The following is an 18026-nucleotide window of genomic DNA, read 5'->3' as shown; positions in this document are numbered from 1 at the left end:
CGGTCATTTCTATTGTTACAAGTATTTTCACGATCAGTTCTAGTGTGATAAGTGTTGTCACGTTATGCTTTAGTGTGACATTGGTTGTCACGCTCATTTCCAGTGTGATGTGAGTTGTCACGGTCTTTTCTATTGTTACAAGTGTTGTCACGATCAGTTCTAGTGTGACAAGTGTTGTCACGCGATCAGTTCTAGTGTGACAAGGGTTGTCACGGTCAGCTTTAGTGTGACATTGGTTGTCACGGTCTTTTCCAGTGTGATGTGTGTCGTCACGGTCAGCTTTAGTGTTACATTGTTGTCACGGTCAGTTCTAGTGTGACATGGGTTGTCACGGTCAGTTCTAGTGTGACATGGGTTGTCACGGTCAGCTTTAGTGTGACATTGGTTGTTACGGTCTTTTCCAGTGTGATGTGTGTCGTCACGGTCAGTTCTAGTGTGACATGGGTTGTCACGGTCAGTTCTAGTGTGACATGGGTTGTCACGGTCATTTCTAGTGACATAGACAAACGATATCTGTTCTAGTGTGACAAGTGTTGTCACGGTCAGCTTTAGTGTGACATTGGTTGTCAAGGTCTTTTCCAGTGTGATGTGTGTCGTCACGGTCAGTTCTAGTGTGACATGGGTTGTCACGGTCAGTTCTAGTGTGACATGGGTTGTCACGGTCATTTCTAGTGACATAGACAAACGATATCTGTTCTAGTGTGACATTGGTCGTCACGGTCAGTTCTAGTGTGACATGGGTTGTTACGGTAAGTTCTAGTGTGACAAGTGTTGTTACGGTCAGTTCTAGTGTGACATGGGTTGTCACGGTCAGCTTTAGTGTGACATGGGTTGTTACGGTCTGTTCTAGTGTGACATGGGTTGTCACGGTCAGTTCTAGTGTGACATGGGTTGTTACGGTCAGTTCTAGTGTGACAAGTGTTGTCACGGTCAGTTCTAGTGTGACATGGGTTGTTACGGTCAGTTCTAGTGTGACATGGGTTGTCACGGTCAGTTCTAGTGTGACATGGGTTGTCACGGTCATTTCTAGTGACATAGACAAACGATATCTGTTCTAGTGTGACATTGGTCGTCACGGTCAGTTCTAGTGTGACATGGGTTGTTACGGTAAGTTCTAGTGTGACATTGGTTGTTACGGTCAGTTCTAGTGTGACATGGGTTGTTACGGTCAGTTCTAGTGTGACATGGGTTGTCACGGTCAGTTCTAGTGTGACATGGGTTGTCACGGTCATTTCTAGTGACATAGACAAACGATATCTGTTCTAGTGTGACATTGGTCGTCACGGTCAGTTCTAGTGTGACATGGGTTGTTACGGTAAGTTCTAGTGTGACATTGGTTGTTACGGTCAGTTCTAGTGTGACATGGGTTGTTACGGTCAGTTCTAGTGTGACATGGGTTGTCACGGTCATTTCTAGTGACATAGACAAACGATATCTGTTCTAGTGTGACATTGGTCGTCACGGTCAGTTCTAGTGTGACATGGGTTGTTACGGTAAGTTCTAGTGTGACATTGGTTGTTACGGTCAGTTCTAGAGTGACATGGGTTGTTACGGTCAGTTCTAGTGTGACAAGTGTTGTCACGGTCAGTTCTAGTGTGACATGGGTTGTCACGGTCAGTTCTAGTGTGACATGGGTTGTCACGGTCAGTTCTAGTGTGACATGGGTTGTTACGGTCAGTTCTAGTGTGACAAGTGTTGTCACGGTCAGTTCTAGTGTGACATGGGTTGTTACGGTCAGTTCTAGTGTGACATGGGTTGTTACGGTCAGTTCTAGTGTGACATGGGTTGTCTAGGTCAGCTTTAGTGTGACATTGGTTGTTACGGTCAGTTCTAGAGTGACATGGGTTGTTACGGTCAGTTCTAGTGTGACAAGTGTTGTCACGGTCAGTTCTAGTGTGACATGGGTTGTTACGGTCAGTTCTAGTGTGACATGGGTTGTTACGGTCAGTTCTAGTGTGACATGGGTTGTCACGGTCAGTTCTAGTGTGACATGGGTTGTTACGGTCAGTTCTAGTGTGACATGGGTTGTCACGGTCAGCTTTAGTGTGATATTGGTTGTTACGGTCAGTTCTAGTGTGACATTGGTTGTTACGGTCAGTTCTAGTGTGACATGGGTTGTTACGGTCAGTTCTAGTGTGACAAGTGTTGTCACGGTCAGTTCTAGTGTGACATGGGTTGTTACGGTCAGTTCTAGTGTGACATGGGTTGTTACGGTCAGTTCTAGTGTGACATGGGTTGTCACGGTCAGTTCTAGTGTGACATGGGTTGTCACGGTCAGTTCTAGTGTGACATGGGTTGTCACGGTCAGCTTTAGTGTGACATTGGTTGTTACGGTCAGTTCTAGTGTGACAAGTGTTGTTACGGTCAGTTCTAGTGTGACATGGGTTGTTAAGGTCATTTCTAGTGACATAGACAAACGATATCTGTTCTAGTCTATCATGACTTCAGCAATAAGCTAAAAAATAGGAGAGGATAGAGGCGCATCAATCATTGTCGAATAATCGAACAAATACGTGCCCCAGGAGCCCATTATTTAGTCTGACGTGAGCTAGAACCACTACAATTTCGTAATGAAAGCCCCATGCTTTCAAAACACACACTTCAACCCTTAGTATTTTCCGCGCGAAAAGAGGAAAAAGCTGGTCTGTTCTCACCCACATCACCTTCATGCTGAAACAAAATAAAATAAATTTGGCGCGATTTTTCGCGGTATGGAGACGCTTTTCCTATAAACTATTTCGTGCTAAAAGCATGTTTGTGTTTTGATGTGAGAATGTACCAGTAGAAGAAGAGGAGGAGTCGTCAGGTGACTCGACCAATTTTCTCAATATCGCACCACAATGGTCGAAGACTTTGTAACAAAGACTGATCATAGTGCAATATTTAGATGTTATCCTTGGAGAAACAATACGCCTCCCGTCAGGGGTCCATTTGCCAACAGGAGGCCAGAATAACAATGCAGAAAAAACTGAGAATAATAGCCATATTAGCAATCAAGCGCAGAGAAGAAAATAGTTGGTTACGGCTAAGCGTGGCTCAATAGCTTGTCTGTGTGAGTGATACTATATATTATATTCTGAAAGAAATTTTAAGGTACTTGGTAGGTTTTATTTAATGGAGAAAGGCCATGTGCTCGAGGAAGATGAGTTACAGGAAGATTTCAACCGAATAGTAAGAAATGGAAACAGGTAGGCATTATGTTTTATCTTTTTATTTTAAAAATCAAAATGGCTTTTGGGAAAGTCGACATTTGTTTTCAACAATTTATAATCACTTTAAAGTAATTACAGTGTGATTCTACGTGGAGTTTCGCATATATAAAGAGACGATATGCGGCAGCATAAATTCCAAGTTAACGAAACTAAAATAGGGAATCAGTGAGAGCCTTTTGATAACGACCAAACGCAAAATTCTTTCAGTTTTTCAACCATCACTTAACGAAGACAATAAGAACAATTGGATCCTCTAAGTGGAAATACATATGCAAAAAACAAAAAGGAAAAGAAACATATTTGATAGTCGATCTGTTTTTCCTCTCAATACCTTCTAGAAATGTTCCATGAATACTTAATAGATTATTTCATATGCGCTAATATAGTTCGTGCTAGCGCTAATATAGCTATAAAAACAAAACAAGATCTTCGTAGACAACGGACAAATCTGAATATAATGACTCCTCTTGGAATCTGACGTTGATATTACAAATTACTCTTATTTTAATTGAAGGTAATGTATTTCTTGAACGATTGTCTATCAATAGCGTAAGCCTGAAAATCTCGCAGATAAGATTGTATTTTTTGGTAAGTTGTTATTGGTGCGTTATTCGTACGGTTATTATCAACCTAAAATGTCGTCTATGTCTTCTACAAAGATCTCCAAGTAAAAAAAGGCGCAAATTCAAATACTCAATACCTCAAAAGCAAATTACGTGGCACGACAACCATTGAATTTGCACATCATTATTCTATTCAGAAACCGCGGGAGATTTCCAGACCATATTAGTATTTGAAATGTGAAGAAAAACGTCGTTAAAAATTGAAAAAACAAACGGAAAAACGTTTTCCAAGCTAAAAGCAATAGAGTAACATGTAAACAAAGTTCTATTATTTTTCTGTCTTTTATTGCCTCTTCTTTTACATTTGTTTGGCTAGAAAGTTATCCATGTTTACTGGTTGAAGAAAAACGTGGGAAACGCGAAACCTTCGAAAATCAGCCTTATCTAAACAACGATAAACTCTGCAAATAGCTTTTCATATTAAACCTTTCAATTACTCTGGCACATAGTTAACTACTTATAACTTTTTTAAATTTTTATGCGGACTTTAATTTACGGATAAAATTTCTTTCCACTCTTTTAATGTTTAGTTCAACAATGCAATTCGATTCATTGTCTCCATGGTTGCTAGTGCCAAAAGAAGAGTCAAGGAATTCTTTATTCATAAAAATGCCATGGTCTAAACTATAGGCTTTTTAATTCAGTTAGGGGTATATGTAAGTATAAAAATACCACAAAACCATTCAATACTAAGGCTATTTCATACGATAACATGGAAACCTCAAAATGAAATTGTTTGAGACATTTAAGCGTTTGAAAGAGGCTACAAATTTCAGTTAAGGAGAAAAACTAAACGTCTAGTAGAGGTATACAAAACTCGCGGAAACATTGTTAGCCTTCTCGGGTCTCCCGCTAAGTCAAATTACCGTTCTTGGGAGCGAATGGTTTAATTCCTGTGACGTATGTAAAGATAAGAACATGAATACACGTCCCCGTGCCTAGTTACACGAAATACAAATAAAACAAAGAGATATTCCCCTTTTCAAGACAGCTAGCCAATAGCGACGGTGGTTGAAGAGAATCATAACAATTTGCAAAAACCAAAAACGCAAAGTTCTCTGAAACAAGAAGTTACAAATGGTGAATGGTGGTCGAATTGTGTCAAACCGACGGGCGAGTGTAATATTATTTAGCATAATCTTGTAATCATTAAGAGCCGAGCTGGTTTTTATGCCCGGGAGCCCAATATGGCCTCAGAAGAAGAGGAGTGCTTCCTAAGTATTTAATGCTACATAAGAAAGTGAGACACAGTGAGACTGTCATAGCAAATACCTCGCTTTAATTTACGACCCTTCGCGGATTAATTCAAGTCGTAATTTTCATAACTAAACACCTGTTATGATCAGAGAGTGGTGAACCAAGACTCAGGTACGCTATAACTTTGGGATTACTGCAAGCTAGTGGAAAAACAGTTTCCGTCAGCTTAAGCGCGTACGGCTAACGGAAGACCAACAACAATGTATAAGACTATCAAAAATAGCTTAGAATTCTCTATTTTTTTCCTTTAGAATAATGTCGTTTGACGCAACGGCCGCTGTCGACCAGGACCAAGATAAAATAATCATCAATGTGGGTGGAAAAAGGCACGAATCGTACCTATCGACGCTACGAAATATCCCTGACACACGACTAGCATGGCTGGCAGAGAGCATAATGAATAAACAGACCGAGCAGCCAAGAAAGGAGATTTTCTTTGACAGACACCCCGATCTGTTTGCTATCATTCTGAATTACTACAGGACAGGAAAACTGCACGCTCCCAGAGACTGTTGTGGTCCGTTGTTTGAGGATGAGCTTGTATTTTGGGGTATCGAAGAGATGGAGATGGAGGCTTGTTGTTGGCCGAATTACGCCCAACACAGGGATGCCGAGAAGAACCTAAAGGATTTTGTCGGACCGGAATTTGAGGATGAGGAAGATGGTGAATTTGATACGTCAAAAGAAATGGAAAATTATTATGGAACATCCCAGAACATGTCTTTATGGCAAAGAATCCAGCCTCGCGTTTGGGCGATTTTAGACGACGCATTTTCATCGAGAAAAGCAAAGGTAGGAGACTTGCTAATAGCTTGCTGGCTAATTGCTTGTAATCCTAGTTTTCGCAGCACTTTTACCGGTTGTTTACTTATAGTCCTTCCCCATCTTATATTTGCATCTTTGCATGAACGTGAACAAAATGTACTGTTTAAAATGACACTTGTACTTGAAGTTTAAATGGCGGCATTCGTCTTAACTTTTCTCGGTCAAGCAATAAAAATGCGTTTAATGGTATTTCCTCAATATCGAGGAAAATTTGCCCTAAACACACGGAACAAACTGATCTTATCAAAGTCACTTTTTTGAAGTAAGGAATAATAGGAATCTACTCTATCTTTAAGTGATCTTCCGAAACAAAGACTCACGATACATCTATATTAGCGTTAAAAATATTCTCTCTTATTAAATAACACAGACAACAACAACGTCAACTTTCCGTTATGGAAAGGAAATACCAAAATCTACATATGACATCTTCCGTTCTCCTAAACTCGTGTCGGTCGAAAAGAGGCCGCCGCCACGATATCATATTTGAAGGCTCACAATTATCAATCAAATAAAGAGTTTCTTGGAGCCATGTTACAGTTAATTAATACAGAGAAAATATTACCACTGACCACGAGTGCTTATTAGGCGCTTTGGGAGTCCGCCGATAACGCGATTTGATGAGCCAAAATCACATTTTCACACCACACTCAAACATAAGAGCGCGGAAAATTATATCCAATAGGAAGAAATATAAAAACACCTAACATGGTGGTGGTGCCAACAAGTTCATCTTGAAAATTTCTGTACGCATAAATCTTCACATATGCGCAATTTAATCGAGTATTTAAGCCTTTATCATGTTTCTTTGCAATTATCAGCACATTAAAGTGAGAACAGCGACAAAGGATTCTTTTATATCTCTTTCGACCACGGTAATGAAAACATAATGCTGAATGAATGAAATATAATGAAATGTAAGATATTAGGCGCCAAAAATCCCTTCGCTTTCAGGGACTAATCACTTTTTTTCCATGTTCTGCTTCGACTTTATTAATTTCCTAGACCTGTCATCCAAACGATTGATTAAAAACAAGCCAAAGCTCTTTTGATATCCCACAAAGTGGAATGTTTTAATTTCGTTTCAATTCCTATCCCCGTCAGCGGAGCTTGGTATGTGTTTATCAATTCATATGACATATTAAATAACAGTATAGAAAATGGCGGAAAATTCATTCTAGACAAATCACTCTAGTGCGCTTCTTCAAAAATGCGTAACCTTATTATAAATATCTGACGTACTAATTATTAAAACACGGCTACCAAAACCCTTGCATTTAATATCGAATTCAATAACCTCCAATGTTCATCTAGAATTTTGCGTAGCGTGAGACACTAAAGATATAGATGTTTTTTTTTTGCGCGTAAAAATATACAATCATAGAAGTACAGATTGCATTGTGTTTACTGAAATGTTTAAAATATTCTCTTGAAGCAAAATATACGATTATTTAACCGTTGGGTAACTTTTGCTATTAAAACTGAACATCGTGTTCCTTTCCTCCTAGTTTAGAACGGACAACAGAAAAAATACAATACAACCTGTTATAATCAACCCCTCTTTACTCTGGCATGCACACAAATATAGTTCTAAACATCACAGGAAACTAAAATGCTGACAAAAAAATGGAAAAGAAAGAAATTTTACATTTCAACTTTATGTTTTGTGTAAGGGCACAAATATTTTCTTGACAGATGAAGGAACACGTATCAAGTAAATTGACGTTTTTTTGTCCATTTTGAACTTTAACTGGCCGCGATAAAAAAAACGCTAATTAGCTTTATTAAGATGCGGAAGAAGCTAGAATTTCGCTTCTGATCCCCAAGTAGAAATATCTCAGATGAGTTAACGCAATTACAAGGCTTCTGTTGAACAAGTTCCGGATTTCAAAATAAAAATTACAACTTCAATATCATTTAACCTCATATCTATCTTGGGAAAAAATCAATTAATCGAGCATTTTTGTATCGTATGAGGATGCCAGAGAGAAAGAGAGATAGAGAGTGAAACATTGTTTGGTGTATTCGTGGCTTCTGATAGCATAATGTTAGACTTCGTTTTCAGAAAAAAGTTAAAAAACAAAAATAAATTAGCAAATCCTGTGATAATTTTAAATTGATCACTTAGTTCAATCGTATACTTTCGAAAGCGGCTTTTTACATCGTAAAACGTTGAATGCAAGCTATGCGGAGGACTTTTATCAATAATATTACGTAAAAAACATGTTTTTTTATATTTATTATGTTCAGCGGGTGTTTCTGTTGTTTTGGGGAAAATCGAAAAAGCGCGCTTTGTTGTTTGACTAAATACCCTTTTAAATTTTGCGAATTGCAAAATCAGTGAACAAATAGTCATTGAGATTATTAATAAATGCAGATTCTAATATCATTGTCTGGGCGTTAGTCTGTTTTCATTGTGACTGTAATCAGGTTTCAATTATGGTTGTTAGTAAACTACGTGCTATTTAGGAACATTGTGTAGTTCCAGAAAAATATCCATACCCCACTATTGAGAGGTCGGAGGTATGACCCCCCACCCCTCTGGAATTCCCAACCCCCTGGAAAAAGATAGATACAGTAACTGTTAAGGAAAAAGGGTATTTTACCCCTCCCCCCTCCCATCTGGAAATTACTGGGCGTTTGAACCCCCCCACCCCGCCTGGGATTTCCAATCCCCTGAATGGGGGGGGGGGGGGGGGGGGGATATGGATATTTTCTGGAACTACATATCAATATTTGGGTGACCTTCAAACCCGCTCGGTCAATCTCTGGGAGGCCTGGGTCTAAGGGCTTTTCAAGATTAGTGAGATACAAATTTAACCAAGCTGTCAGGTTTTTTGACAAATCCTTGCCGCGAGTCTCAAATTGACAGGAATCAGCATTTTTCACCATATTTTCTGTAGATCAGGGAGCGGGAAAACTTTAGCTTTTCTAAATATGGGCATCAATGACCATATAAGGCAATGCAAACGAAGGACACTATCCGTGGGGAATATGTTTGATATGCACAGTGTAAGAAGTGTCACGAGATGAATTATTTACCAACAGAAACTGATACAATATTCAAATAGCATATTCTTCGGAGAGAAACATGATGAACCATTTTGAGTAATGTTACAGAGCATTTTGATATAGTTTTGGAGCTTCTGAATAAACAATTTTTTGAGAACTGACTTCAACATAAACGCATACCCTTTTAATTTTGAAATATTAAAAAAAAAATTCTCAAAAGTCATAACAACATTGTTTGTATTTGGGAATTTCAATTGGATTTTTTTCAAAGCAGAATATTTTTTTGTAAATCGACTAGTTAACGTTCAAGTTTATTTTCTCCATTTAGCAAGAGCCATTGCTTCTTGAATAATTTTTTTTCACATACATCTGTGAAGTAGATGCGGTTGACATAGGTTAAAAGCAGCAAAAGGCACTACAAACAATAACATCTTAAAAGATGTTTTCTAATCAATAATAAATATTTTATTTAATTCTTTACAAGTTTTAAACTATTTCGCACCCGGTACATTCTCGTTTTTTACTTGAAAACTTTCGCTTACGAACAGCAGAGTACGAATGGCAATAAAATCATTTATAGTCCTGGCTTAGAGCTTTTAAACCCTTTGCTAACCTTTGCAAACGTGATGGGACTGATAAAATCTAGTCAGAGCAAAAATCTAATTGAATATCAAACATTGTTTAGTCCAGAGCTTATAATGGTGGAAATGTAGGCAAGCACTAAAACCTTACACTCGTGACAAGAACCTTCGCCTTCGCCTTTTTATAACATCGACTATCACTTTACAACCTGAATAATACTAATAATTTCGTAACTGTTTTTTTTTTTTTCATTCGTTACGAAAACAGTAGGTAAAAATGTAATAGATTTGCATTACTGGAGCCCTGGGCCGGGTTCCTAGAAAGCAGGTTTCCGCTAACCCAGGGATGAATACCCTATTTATCCTATCAAATGTCAAGATAACCGTATTTATCCCTGAGTTAGCGCTAACCTGCTTTCTAGGAACCGGACCCAGGTATCTATGTAGGCAAACTCTCCCGCGCTTCACACGCAACTTACAGCTGTCAGTATTGAACGCCAACTCAGTTAACAAACACGAGTGACAGTTTGTGTTTAAGTACTGTCATTGAAGATGGTACCACGAGCCAGCGTACACAGTGGTGTTTACCTGGGGACCTCCGGCTTTACATTTTTATCTTAGAAGACGAGCGATGCTCAGTCCCTGATGTAGAGAGCCAGGTTTTTTCAACCAAGTTGACCTGACCTGGGATTAAATTCTAGCTATCTAGTCTTCTGGCTTGAGAAGCGAAGCCCATGTCTTACTTGAGATAATTTTAAAAAAAGAGTAAAAAGGGGGAATTCTGATTAGGAAAATGGTTTATGGTGGTAATTGGTGTGTTTGAAGAACACTAGACTGCACTTAAAAATACTTTGCTTCCCTTACTGCAAGCACCTTCTCGCATTCTAGTCGTCAAGGCAACCGACTTGATGACTTGGGCCAGGCTGTTCTCATTTAAAGGGGCAGTGTCATGGTATTGCACATGTCTGGAGTCAGGGTTTATTGTAGGCTTTTAGTTGTCTACAAACAGTTGAAGACTTTAAGCTGTCAATGCCTTGTTAAAATAATATGCAATGTTTTATTGAAAACTATGTTTATTGACAGTTTAAGGTCATTTCCTTTGAATTTAAGTTCCCACATGTACCAAAGGCTCATAAGTCAATATTAAAATTTTGACTGGAATTCATTGTGTCCGGGCCGGAGAGCTGTTACAAAGCTCTTACCATGACACTGCCTCTTTAACATTATAGCTTGTGGGCTGCTTGCCATTATCGCCAAAAGGCAGCTATCACGTTCGATACTAGCTCACGAAAGTACAGAACGCCGGCAATATAGTCATTAGCCTGAAGAGTTAACCGAAATGAACAATTCATGGACTCCTACAAGGAAATCATTCATCATTGCGCACTTAGGTTTGCACTTATAGTATCTTAAAGTTCAAACCTCAAATCTTTTGAATCCAATATCCATATTTATGGTGACCTAACACGGTTATTGGCACGTAGCGCAAAGCCTAGGCTGTATTAATTAAAGGGGTTTGATTAGTAGTGGTGTGAGTTTACGGTGGGCCACACTACCAACTGGATGACCAAGAGAACCATCAAGTATCTCCTCTAACGGAGAATTTATTAGAAAACCGTGGCCCATAGAAAACTCTTGACATAGCGCCTTTAAGAGAGAAACTTAAGTGGTATCGGTAGCTAATGGTTTGCTTACAGCTAACTGCTTGGTACACTTGAGAAACAGGCGCCATAACCTATCTACCACATGGCGCGAGGTGGCCTCATAGTGTGCACTGCGATCATTTTGGCTAACACAAGCAAGTGAATTCGGGGCTATGTGCGCATACGTAGTCTCCGACGGAGTCGCTCTGACCTCTTGAGTTCAATAACTACTGATCTAAGCGCACTGTGTGATAGAGGTCGTTCCAGAGGAGACTAACGTCTGCGCTCGTAGAAATGCGGCTTGCAAACCTGGTTGTAAAATCATGATACACACTCATTGCGAAAAGGGTTGCACTGTGAGATTCCATGTGTCGCGCCTCGCCTTGTCTCATTGGCGGCAAATAAAACATTAATTCTTTGTAACCTGCGCATTTGCTTTAAGACCGAGCATGGCGATAACAATATACATTTTCTGACGTCTCCACGTAAGCGGTGTTTATTTCACGACCCAGAAGGAAGCACAGAGCTAAGAAAATGTTCATCATATTGTTCATTCAATTTTGCCAAATTCGATGCTTTACCAATAATGATTGATAAAGAGGTATATGGTCTCTTTTTTAACTTAACTGACGAATAAACATAACATTTACAAAAAAAACATTTATATTTATATAAGAATAGCTCACACCTACTTCCGATTATTTGCCCGTTATTTGATTGGGGCTCGAATCGTGCAGAAGTTTACGATTCAAGCAATTTTAAATATCAATGGACAAAAACGACATGACAGGATGTTTTCGAGGCTATTTTGGGAAATGGACTGTGCGCTTAACACGTATTAGGCTGTTTGCGCGCCTGACTATATTGTGAAAAGCTCGTTGATTACTTTAACAGTTCTTAATTTTCGTTGCAGCTTTCGGAACTATAGGAGCCTGCCAGCAGGAGCTTATTATGCCAACTCATATAATCGGGACAAAAAAAACCCTGCTAATAATTGTAATTTATCGGTATGGCGCCCTCAAATGATATAGCCTTTGGCACAAACCCCATCAGTTAAGTTCCCACTACCGTCACGAAAACAATCATTTATTGAAACATCGCTTCGAGATACCAAAATCGCGGATATAATACAAATTATCAAAACTTCGCAAAGATAGACAGCTTGCTTCTTGCTATTGTAATAGACAAGTGGTTTGTTTTTAATGTCTGTAATACGAAATTATAAAACAAAAAACAGACAAACGTAATACAGTGACAACCCTAGTTCACGTTCAACCCTAGTTCAAGTAAGCAGGGAGTTTCGGGTTATCCGGGTTACACTGCACGCACTACCCAAAGAAAGAGACAGATTCAACTTACAGTAACCGGTTATGAGCCTAAGACACTTGTGTGGAAGGTTGTTTTAACTGAAAATAAAAAAAATTAATATTCGTGCTTTAACAGGATATAACAATTAACAAGTGAAATCTAGGTGATGTGCGCAGTGCTCGTCATGTACATAATAGTAATGTGCGCAGTGCTCGTCATGCCGCACTAAGTGATGTGCGCAGTGCTCATCATGTACACACTAAGTGATGTGCGCAGTGCACGTCATGCCGTACTAAGTGATGTGCGCAGTGCTCGTCATGTACACACTAGGTGATGTGCGCAGTGCTCGTCATGCCGCACTAAGTGATGTGCGCAGTGCTCGTCATGCCGCACTAAGTGATGTGCGCAGTGCTCGTCATGCCGTACTAAGTGATGTGCGCAGTGCTCATCATGCCGCACTAAGTGATGTGCGCAGTGCACGTCATGCCGCACTAAGTGATGTGCGCAGTGCACGTCATGCCGCACTGGGTGATGTGCGCAGTGCTCGTCATGCCACACTAAGTGATGTGCGCAGTGCTCGTCATGCCGCACTAAGTGATGTGCGCAGTGCTCGTCATGCCGCACTAAGTGATGTGCGCAGTGCTCGTCATGCCGCACTAAGTGATGTGCGCAGTGCTCGTCATGCCGCACTAAGTGATGTGCGCAGTGCTCGTCATGCCGCACTAAGTGATGTGCGCAGTGCTCGTCATGCCGCACTAAGTGATGTGCGCAGTGTTGGTCATGTATACAATAGGTGATGTGCGCAGTGCTCATCATGAAGACACTAAGTGATGTGCGCAGTGCTCATCATGCCGCACTAAGTGATGTGCGCAGTGCTCGTCATGCCGCACTGGGTGATGTGCGCAGTGTTGGTCATGTATATGCTAGGTGTTGGGCGCAGTGCTCGTCATGCCACACTGGGTGATGTGCGCAGTGTTGGTCACGTACACACAAGGTGATGTGCGCAGTGGTCATCATGTACACACTAGGTGATGTGCGCAGTGCTCGTCATGTACACACTAGTGGTGTGCGCAGTGCTCATCACGCCGAACTAAGTGATGTGCGCAGTGCTCGTCATGCCGCACTAGGTGATATGCGCAGTGCTTGTCGTGCTCACAGTAGGTGCTGTGAAGTGCTTGCTTCTACACTCTGATGCACTAATTCGTGTTTTATTTTCAGATATTCGCCATGTTCTCGTTATTGATGATCATCTTGTCCATCCTACTAATGTGCGCGAGCTCGTTACAAGAAGTCAAAAAGAGTACTACAATGAAGAACGCCACGCGATACATGGAATACATCTTCTGTACCTGGTTCACTTTAGAGCTTTTTATTCGCATTCTATTTTGCCCGGAAAAATTGCGCTTTTTCAAGCAAGTCATGACATGGATTGATATAATCTCCCTGTTGCCTTACTACTATAAATTTATCATGGAAGCAACAAACCAAGGAAATGTTGCATCCCAGCTTGATTTTCTCCGTTCTGTCCGCTTAATCCGTCTGTTCCGCGCGTTCCGGTTCTTTCGCTTCACAAGCGGGTTACAGATAATCGTGCAGTCACTGAAAGCGAGTTTCCGCGAGTTACTGCTTCTCGTTATCATCCTTCTTATCCCCGTTGTGTTATTTTCGAGCGTCATTTACGACTTGGAAAAGGACGTGAAAGGAAACAGTGTAAACTTTACAAGCATCCCACAATCCTTTTGGTGGGCAATCATCACCATGACAACTGTAGGGTACGGTGACATGTCACCCAAGACACTTTCGGGTCAGATTATCGGCAGTCTGTGCGCCATTTGCGGGGTATTGATTATCGGCCTTCCTGTGTCGGTTATCGGGAATAACTTCTCTACTTATTACGAGCATGCGCAAGCAAGGCTTAATCTACCGAGAAAGAAGCGTCGCTTAATTATGGGAGACGCAAATAGACTGGCATTCTTACAGGGGACGTCCCAGTCGAGCACGGAGCGAGATCGTGACGAGTCGATCACGGTGCCGATACCACAAGACGCGGTAGACGAGGACGATCTTGAGTTCCAGCGCAATTACAGGAGATATCATCGTAGATCGAGGAACACTATGTTCGCGAGGGGAGACGTGTACATCGGGGGGCAGACGACGCGAAATAAAGTCACTCTCCCGACAACACGCGAGAATAGCCGCGAGGAGGAATTAGAGGAACAGAAAGGCGCAAGAACTCCGGAATCTCTGGACGCAGCACCAGAAAAGCTACCGCGGAATTTTACGCTGATAAACAGCACTCACGAGAGCGAGGAGATTATCGAAGAGACTGTCAAACCTTGCGGTAGGAACCCCTTGGGATTAAGCATGGAGTCTGTACGCGATAGTCGTACGTCGAACAGAAAATCGAAGCGCAGTAATTCATCAACCTCGCGATCGAAATCCTCAATCGAACTAAAAACATTAGACCCCAAAAGGCCTCTCTCGCCTAGATCCAGCTCTCCTCGGCCAAGAAGCAGTCATAGCTTCCGGTCACGTGTCCAGCAGTGTCCAGAAGACAGCACAGGGTGTCCGCCGCGAGCAAAGTCCAAGTCACCCTATTTGACACCGTCTTTGAGCGCGACGTATTTGAAAGCCCCGGATGAAATGCACTCACTCGCTAGGGAGAGTAAAAAGAGATATAGCGATCAGGGACTGATGTTCGAGAATAGCCATGCGCAACATAGCAAAGAGAATGGTAATTCAAGGACGAGGGAAAGAACAATGCAAAACGGAACAGCCAGCTAGTGGCATACTAAAAAAAGCAGCTAGGTAGGTTACATAAGAATGACAGCTCTTTCTATAATAGCATAAGAATGACAGTTCTAGCTGCGATAGCATACAAATGACAGCTCTTGCTATGATAGCATACAATAAATGACAGCTCTTGCTATAATAGCATACAGATGACAGCTCTTTCTATAATAGCATAAGAATGACAGCTCTAGCTATGATAGCATACAATAAATGACAGCTCTAGCTGCGATAGCATACAAATGACAGCTCTTTCTATATTAGCATAAGAATGACAGCTCTAGCTGCGATAGCATAAGAGTGACAGCTCTAGCTATGATAGCAAACAATAAATGACAGCTCTTGCTACGATAGCATACAAATGACAGCTCTTTCTATAATAGCATAAGAATGACAGCTCTAGCTGCGATAGCATAAGAGTGACAGCTCTAGCTATGATAGCATGGGAATAAGCTCTAGCTACGATAAATGACAGCTCTTGCTATAATAGCATAAGAATGACAGCTCTAGCTATTATAGCATAGAAATGACAGTTCTAGCTACGATAGCATACAAATGACAGCTCTAGCTACGATAGCATACAATTGACAGCTCTGCTTCTGATAGCATACAAATGACAGCTCTAGCTACGATAGCTACAAATGACAGCTTTACCTACGATAGCTACAAATGACAGCTCTAGCTATAATAGCATAAGCATGACAGCTCTTGCTATCATGGCATTCAAAGGACACTGTCTCCTGTTTTCTAGTAGTGTGGGACGTTTTGTGATAGCTAAGCTGTATGGTTGACAAGGACGATCAACAACAACACCCGTTAATCGCCGACCCTAATTGGTCAATGGCCCATGTTATATTAGAGGGCACACGCACTCTTGGTGTCATGCGCGCGAGCTCCCCAAAACTAGATTTTAACGTAAGAAAACTTTTGAATTGTTGTATAAAGCAAACTGCGTCTCGTAGCGTACATTTTTGTTCATGACACGCTGTGACGTCATATGTGCATCTGGAACATTTTATAAATACCAAAAGGCAAACCCCTGAAGAAGTCTTATTAGAGTTTTTGGTAGTCATTTTTGCTTGCGCTCATAGGAATGATCGGTAGAAGTAAGAAGAAGTTAAGTAAAATATAAAATTGTAGTTTTCCGATAAAAACGTACCGCCCAAGAAAAAAACAAAAAGAGATTTTTTTATGCCTTATCTCACAAAAAAAAGAGATTTTTTTATGCCTTACCTCCACGGGACGTTTATGCTTTATAGTTTTGTCTACGAATAGCACGTCTATTGAGAACCCCCTGCAGCTCCCCCCCCCCTTACTTTTAAATAAAATAAGACAACTAATGTTATGACCTTCCCCCTCAATTCCAATGTTCTTTGTGTAATGTAATGATTGTCTTTTACAAGCCACACTCACGCAACTACGTAAAGACACTAATCGTTTTGGCGCCATTTACTGGCTTATTAAATCTTTATGAAAATTGCGAGTTTAAGAATTAATAGGAAGCGTATTATCGAAATCCTTTGATAACAGGTTAATATTTTAGCTGGCTTTTTGCTAGAACACAGTACTAAATCTATTGTAGCTAGCTTATTTATCTCTTTTAATATGCAATATATTGAAAACGGATATTGAAACGTGCGATTAGCTAGGATTGGAATGGGGCCTTAAATGGTCATACTAAAAGCTTTCTCCAAGAGGAGTACTCAGTATCTAAGCAAAGCATATATAATTTCTCTTCTTCCTGAAAGGCCTACCTTCTTCGTATACGAAGATTCTTGTGAGCGTGTGAGCTAATTAATGCATTTTGTGAAAATAGCGCGGGCTCGTGCGCAGATCCTGACCCGTTCCCAGTCGTGATCGTGTGCGGAGAAGATGGCGCGCAAAGGTTCACGGACAATGAGAAGGAAGACAATGAAAACGCAATGCATGCTGGACCGTCACAAAAGCTGGTTCGCCTTCCCGTGGTCCTTTTCGCGCCGCGTTTTTTTTAACAGAGCCAAGACTGGGGACAAGACAGGCCATTTTCCATATCGTAACTTTCATAGTAGCAGCTGAAAAGAGATTGGTATCAAACAAAAGTTTCAAGTATATAAATATAAAAGCGCGCGAATAAAGTCAAGGAGCGGTGCGCGAGGAACACTACGCTCGATTATTTCCATGTTTGTTACTACACTTTAGAGAATAAAGAGGAGCAAAACGATAGGGGAATAAAGAAGAAATAAAAAGCAGAACAAACAAGAACCCACTTGTACGCATTCAATACTTGTAGATAATCGTTAACTGAACAGGTTTTAAGTCAAATGCTCAATTAGAGTAATGATAAACAACAACGTAATGTCGTAGTTGAAGTGCAATAAATAGCGCGCGTTTGACGCAACACGCGCCAAGCAACCGAGAATCTCTTTAGGTTAATCGTTCTGTTTTCGTTTTCAAGGAATGACACCTCAAGTAGTCGCAAGGGTCTCATCTTTTAACCCCTTTGTCTCGAGCCATAATCAGGGATATCCTTATGGGCCCTCCCCAGCGCCTCTAGAGCATCAAAGACTTCTATCACGTGATTAAGGACTTTTAACGCGTGTCATGGAGATCTTTTTCACGTGGCCACCAATAGGCAAAAGAAGCAAAATTCAACGCTTTGGTAAAAAAAAGAATCATCGACTCATAATAGCGTCCCGTAACCCGTAACCAAGCGAGTGAAGTTAACAATGTCAGCATGAGGCGGAAATCATATTTGCTCAAATGAACTCAAAATGGCACTCAAGTGCACAAATGGAG

At 40.7% G+C, this 18026-nt stretch overlaps 2 protein-coding genes across 3 annotated transcripts in view; one reads left to right on the top strand and one right to left on the bottom strand.

Moving 5' to 3' along the window:
- The window catches only part of LOC5520285 (armadillo-like helical domain containing protein 1), a 65866-nt gene that overhangs the window by 25509 nt on the left and 22331 nt on the right, over window positions 1-18026 (bottom strand). The window contains exon 3 of the mRNA XM_048731358.1: window positions 12513-12559. The gene's annotated coding sequence lies outside the window, so the exon portion shown is untranslated. The remainder of the gene's footprint in view (window positions 1-12512; window positions 12560-18026) is intronic.
- LOC5520280 (potassium voltage-gated channel subfamily C member 1) lies at window positions 2712-17470 on the top strand. Of its 2 annotated transcripts, none has more exons than XM_032365465.2 (3): window positions 2712-3188; window positions 5344-5884; window positions 13680-17470. In XM_032365465.2, the coding sequence occupies exons 1-3, from the start codon at window positions 3115-3117 to the stop codon at window positions 15243-15245; spliced, it is 2181 nt and encodes a 726-aa protein (XP_032221356.2). In that variant the 5' UTR covers window positions 2712-3114; the 3' UTR covers window positions 15246-17470. The 2 variants fall into 2 exon arrangements, with proteins under 2 accessions (XP_032221356.2, XP_001640125.3); XM_001640075.3 differs by lacking the exon at window positions 2712-3188 and adding an exon at window positions 4401-5203.

Source organism: Nematostella vectensis, chromosome 1 (genome assembly GCF_932526225.1).
Source record: "Nematostella vectensis chromosome 1, jaNemVect1.1, whole genome shotgun sequence".
Classification (NCBI taxonomy): Eukaryota; Metazoa; Cnidaria; class Anthozoa; order Actiniaria; family Edwardsiidae; genus Nematostella; species Nematostella vectensis.
This window is presented reverse-complemented; position numbering and strand designations above follow the sequence as displayed.